Source organism: Vombatus ursinus, unplaced genomic scaffold, assembly GCF_900497805.2.
Source record: "Vombatus ursinus unplaced genomic scaffold, bare-nosed wombat genome assembly UNPS02014830.1, whole genome shotgun sequence".
In the NCBI taxonomy this organism is placed as follows: domain Eukaryota; kingdom Metazoa; phylum Chordata; class Mammalia; order Diprotodontia; family Vombatidae; genus Vombatus; species Vombatus ursinus.
The window spans coordinates 53,378,481-53,384,689 of record NW_020954608.1 but is presented as its reverse complement, the minus strand read 5'-3'; the positions used below and the strand labels follow the sequence as shown (position 1 = coordinate 53,384,689).

The 6,209-nt window shown below is 43.1% G+C and overlaps 1 protein-coding gene across 2 annotated transcripts in view; it reads left to right on the top strand.

The window, feature by feature from the left end:
• The window catches only part of SCNN1A (sodium channel epithelial 1 alpha subunit), a 28,637-nt gene that overhangs the window by 10,236 nt on the left and 12,192 nt on the right, over positions 1 to 6,209 (top strand). For both annotated transcript variants that reach the window (XM_027838616.1, XM_027838614.1), the window contains exons 3-4: positions 1,614 to 1,866; positions 4,598 to 4,782. In XM_027838616.1, the coding sequence (XP_027694417.1) occupies positions 1,614 to 1,866; positions 4,598 to 4,782 (438 nt within the window). The remainder of the gene's footprint in view (positions 1 to 1,613; positions 1,867 to 4,597; positions 4,783 to 6,209) is intronic.

Sequence of the window (6,209 nt, the reverse complement as noted above, 5' to 3'; positions counted from 1 at the left end):
ACACACACACACACACACACACACACACACACACACACACACACACACCCAGAAGTGATGCCCTGGGAGGGATGTTTTGGTTTGAAAAGGAGAATAGATCAACCCACCATTTCCAGTAGCAGTGGGAATATTGACTTGGTTATGATTCTAGGGCTAGAAAAAAGCCAAGGCAAAAGAGGGAGGGGAGATAAGCAGACTGTAGCCTGGATATCAAGAAGCATGGAATACTTCAAATATGAGCTGGAACCAGCTTAGATGTAGAGAGATACACTCACCAACCAGGGCAGCACAAGCTGAAAGGATTAAGTCATTCAGATCGTGGTCTAGATCCCTATCACCTACAGATGATAGAGCTGCAGTGAAATGGTCAGGGCTGTCGGATGTGATGGGGTCACAGGAAGTCTCTTGATAATAAATTAATGACACATGTAATACTTTAGCTCTTTCCTTAGGGTTATAGGAGTAATAGAGCCTTCATCCTAAGTACCTCCACAAACTGTTGAAATGAGATATTCAGGCTTAGACAAACCTCAGTGTAGAGAGACTGGTTTCATGATAGGAAAGTGCTCAGGGACTCCAGGCTCCTGTGGATCTCTGTTTCTGGCTCCGGAAAAAGTGAAGGAGAAGGAAAATGTTTCTCTACACACCCCTGGGCAAATGGCCTATTGCCGTCCTTATTGTTGCCTATTTAGAGAAATCTAGCTCTCAGTGGGAGGGAGTCAGATAGACTTTCTTGGTAAACAGCCGTTCAATAAATGTTGGTTGACTAATTACAAAATTTGCCAGCTTCCATATTCCAATCCCTGGAAGACACATATACCTTTCATGCTTGCCTTCTGTCTTCTTCCCTACCCACCCCCCCCAGCTCCCTAAGCCCCCAGTGTGAAAACTTTGAGGGTAACTAGAGGACCACGAAGTCTATGGAACTGGAGAAAGAATAGTTGAGTTCAAAATTCACAGTCTGGACACTTACTAGCTCACTGATTTTGGCAGTCACCATATCTCTCTGGACCTCAGTTTCTTCATCTGTAAAATAAGAGATTTGGACTTGATTAGAGGTTCTTAACCTTTTTGACTTCTACTAAATTGTTAGCTGAATTTATAATCAAAGAAAATGATAAATTGCAGCTAGAGGTTAGTGAAAATAGAAATGTAATTTTTTTTTTCCCATCCAAGTTCAAGGACCTCTGAAATCTTTCCATAAACCCTTTAGATAAGGATAAGAACCCCTGGGGCCAAATGATTCTTGCATTCCTTTCCAGTTGTAACATTCTATGATTCTGAGAATAGAGGAATCACCTCTATTCATGTAAATATGAGCAGAGAGACTCTTCTCACTTACTTCCTGTCTTTCCTTGGAACATTGGTAGTCTTTTTTTTTTTTTTTTGGCTGGGCAATTAGGATTAAGTGACTTACCCAGGGTCACACAGCTAGTAAGTGTCAAGTGTCTGAGGCCAGATTTGAACTCAGGTTCTCCTGACTCCAGGGCCAGTGCTCTATGTACTGTGCCACCTAGCTGTCCTGCCCATCCCCACCCCACCCCCTTTTTTTGTTTGTGAGAGACTGGTAGTCTCTTGACAGGCCTCCTACAAGGAACTTATGTCTTCTCCAGGTACTCTAAGATCCAAGAGGAGCTGGAAGATCTGGATCACATCACAGAACAGACGCTCTTTAACCTTTACAAGTACCACTCATCACATAGCTCCTCCAACAAGCCTCGAGTCAGACGTGAGCTCCTGAACACCCTACCCTATCCTTTAGTTAAGCTTCAGGACCCCCAGCCCTTCCACCATCACCGAGCCTCTGGTGTCCAGGAGAACAACCCTCAGGTGGATAAGAATGACTGGAAGATTGGCTTTATCTTGGTAAGACCCTGCTCAGACTCTTGTCTTCATCTACTCCTCTGGATACACCCATTTCCAAGTCTCTTTGCCCCACTTTACCCCCCAATTCTCTATTCCAGTCTCTTTCCTTGGTGAGGTCCAATCTCTTGGTCCTACCCAGTCACTCATTTGTTCATTTATCTAATAAATGTTGATTGAGCATATATTATATGAAAGACATTATACTAGATGCTGCAGGACACACAAAAATGAATATAAAACTCAGGACCCTAACCATAGCAGAGCATTTGAGGGACATTGAACCATTTGGGGATGGAAGTGCTTCTTAGATCACCTAAGACACATGAACAAGTAGCTTATACAAGGCAGAATATAATTTGTATTCCTAAGAGGAATGCAAGATGCTTGCACAAATAACTTACAGAACATAATTTGTCCCATTAGAGAAATAGAAAGACATTTGAGATGTCCCTTGAAGAACGAATAGGCTTTCCCAGCCCACTGTTGTTGGTGGGGTTATGACAAGGTATAGTGACCAGGACTTTGTTTCAGAGTGCTAGAATTTAGAGAGTGCTGACAGTATTTGTAGTCTTTCAGCAGTATAGAAATGGACAACTAAGCATTTTGATAGCAAGAATTACTAGTTAATAGGAGCCATAGGAGCTTCCTGCAACTCGGGTGAGCTTATATCCAGCTCCATCCCAAGTCTTCCTACCTTTGGATGGCCTTCTCAGCAGTGGCTTCTCAGTGTGCCAGGGTCTTTCTCCCCCAGATAGCCACAACCAAGGTAAGCTCCTGCCAGTCCCATCCCCATATGCTTCCCAGGAGCAGCCCTGGGCTCCTCCGGGCTTCTCCACTCCATACAGTTCATGTTGCTTGCTCTAGCTGCAAAAATAACTACTTAGGATTCTGCTTCTTGGTACTCCTTAATTGCTCATACTTGCATCTCCTATCTATTCTTTTAGTTTCACCTACTCTAAGTTTAGTTTCATATGTTTTTAGTCTGGTGATAGGATCTTTCTCTCCTTTTCTTTCTTCTCTCTGCTCTCCTGGCTTCCTGACCTCTTCAATCAACACCCTAGTCTACCAGATGCTAGGGCCTCCTCCCTGGCCCTTCTACCCCACTGACCACTGGTTAAAAAACAAAATCTGTGCTGCTTTTTCCTGTGTGAATAACTGTAGTTTTAGTTACAGTTTGTAAAATATTCATTTGGCTCTTTGAATTATGGATTTAAATCTGCTTTGGAAAATCCCCTTATAAAGAAAGAGTGGACTGGAATGTAGGGGTTCTTCAGCTTTTGGGTGTCATGGGTCTCTGGCGTTCAGTCTGGTAAAGCCTCCAGACTGTCTTTCTCAGAATTATCTTTTTAATTTCATTAACTAAATACATAGGATTAAAAGGAAAGCAATTATATTGAAATAAAGATGTGATTCTCTTCCTATCAAAGCTCATGGACCTCCTGAAACCACTTTGGTGTGGTTTGGGACCAGCCCAAGTCCAAGGTGGAGGACCTTTCTAGAGAACTATACACCAGGGGCAGCCACTTTCTCTGCCCTGCGCACCCAAAGTCAGGTTCAGGTTGGGGGCAAGGTAACAAGCCTATGAGAAAGAGTAGAAAGAGAGGAATAAGAGGAAAAGAAAGAAAAAAGTATACAAAGGAGAGAGTGATAGTCATCACCATCAGTGACTTCAGGAAGTACCAGTGACCACAAATTTCAGGCATTTGGTCTAAAGAAAATAGCTCCAAACAGATCTATTCTTGGCTTTGACAGTGTTTCACTATGACCTTGAACAAATCACAGTAGCTAGGTAGAACAGTGGCTAGAGGACTGGATATAGAGTTAGGAAGATCTGAGTTCAAACCCTGAGATACTTAACTAGCTATGTGAAGCTTAAGTCAGATAACCTTTGTTTGCCTCAGTTTTCTCACTGTAAAGTGGGGAATTATAATAGCACTTACCTCCCAGAGTGGTTGTGAGGATCAAATAAGATATTTGTAAAGCACTTTGCAAACCTCAAAGTGCTATACGAATACTTATTATTAATTAACAACAACAACAACCTGTTGGGACCTTCCTGATTTATAGGTAGGAAAAAGAACTCATTTCTTCTTTGCCCCACTTAAAACTGGACTATCGTGAAATAAAAGTGATCAAATAAATGGAGAAAGACATTTGAATAATAAAAAAAGGCTGTACCAATTAAATAGATTAAGTAGTAACTATTATTATTTCCTTCTGTCTATACTCTAACCAGGGGTGGGGAACCTGCAGCCTCGAGGCCGCATGTGGCCTTCTAGGTCCTCAGCGGGGCCTTTTGACAGAGTCCAAATTTTACAGAACAAATCCTTTTATTAAGGGAATTTGTTCTGTAAGGTTTGGATTCAGTCAAAGGGCTGAACTTGAGGACCTAGAGGGCCACATGTGGCCTCGAGGCTGCAGGTTCCCCACCCCTGCAGACTTTCCTTACCCCATTGTCCCTATGAAATGCTCTCTTTCCCTGCCACCTGGGCTGATCTACTAATTCTGTTCCCCATTTTCTGGCCTGGAGCTTCTGCCACGGGCTTCTGTTTTCTCTTTCTGTGCCCTCTTCCTTCCCTCCCCACCGCTGGTTACCTGATCTCTTTAATTAGCACTCTAGTGTCTCAGACCCAAGGACTTCCTACCTGGTCCCTGAGTCCACCCGCCTTTTTTTCTTTTTCTACCTCCCTTCTGCCCTTCTTCTAACCCTTCTCTGGTACCTGTGTCTCAGTGTAACAAGAACAAATCAGACTGCTTCTACCAGACCTATTCTTCAGGGGTGGATGCTGTCCGAGAGTGGTATCGCTTTCATTTTATCAACATCCTAGCTCGTCTGGACTCCCAAGATCTCAATGAGGCCGCACTGGGTAATTTCATCTTTGCCTGTCGCTTCAACCAGGCCTCCTGCAACGAAGGGTGAGTTCCTGTCCACTTCCCCTTTGACCTTCTTCCTTTTTCCCTGGGGCTGACTTTTTTTCCCCTTGAATACTCCCCACTCACTCCCAGGTGCCATGATAATTTGCTGCTTCCCCAACCTTTGTAGATTTAGAGCAACAGGGCCTAAGCTTGCACCCTTGCTTTTCTTCTTACTAAATAGATGACCTTAAGCAGTCTCATTGCTATCTGTATAAAAATCCCTTTTAACTTTGAATCCTATGATTGTGTCTGAGCACTAGGTTGTGTGATGGTGATTGTAATCTGTAGAGAATTGGGGTTGGAGCTGGAGTTTTATATTTGATGAGCTTAAGGCTTTCTCTGCCAGAAATGTGGACTTCTCTCTCTTTGCCTGTCCATCTGTTTAGCTCCTAAGTTGTTCTTATTTCCTGATCCCAGAGAGGTTCTAGCAGCTACCTAATTTCTGAGGGGGTTTAAAAAGAGAAAGTTTGTGGGCAACAAGTTATGGATGGGTGGGAGACTTGCTCTGTGTCTTGTCCCCTTCTCCTCCCCTCTGTGTCCTCTTAAGTTGCATTAAGAACAGTGTAAGGTTTAGAAAGGCTAGCATTGTTGTAAATTGACCCTGGTCAGACTAGACCATATCCATAGTGATATGTTAGCTTTGGGAGTTGGGGTAGGGTCACAGATAAGCCCAAATATGTCCAGAGGAAGATGGTCGTGCTGTATAAGTTGAGGCAAATGGTGAAGAGAAGATATTTTTTGGGGGGTGTCAATTGATTTCTGCGTATACTTGAAGCACTATCAAAGGGCTAGTATGGAAGAGGGGTTAGACATTCTGCAAAGACTCTGTGGGATGAGCTGGGACTAGTGGGTGGAAATTTCAGAGAGGCAGATTTTGGTTCCATGTAAGGAAGAACTTCCTAACAGTTATAGCTATCCTCAAATGGTGTTACCTCCTTGGGATGTGGTGCGTTCCTGCTCACGGGAGGGGCTCAGAAAGGAGCAGATCAAGCTGCAGTCTGGCATCTGGTGCAAAGAATTCCTCAGACCTGAGGATTCAAATGAACAATCCGTTAAAAACCATTCCATGTATATGTACAGCCTATCAGATTGCACACCATCTTGGGGAGGGAGGCTAAGAGGGAGGGGGAGAAAATTTAAAACTCAAAAGCTTATGGAAGTGAATGCTGAAAATTAAAATAAATTAATTTAAAAAAAGAAAAAAAAACATTCTAGTATTCCAGGATAAAAATATTTTTTCAAGGCAGTTAAAAGCAATTCAGGAAATAAAAGCAATAGGCAAGGAGCTTTAGAGCAATCTCCAAGAAATGTTCCCCAAATGGGGGTCTCAGTTCCTACCAAAGTCCTAAAAAATTACCTTTTATTATTTTTGCTCCAAGGGCCCAGAGCTAGATCTCAGGTCAGTCCACCTGGGGGAAAGGTAGCTT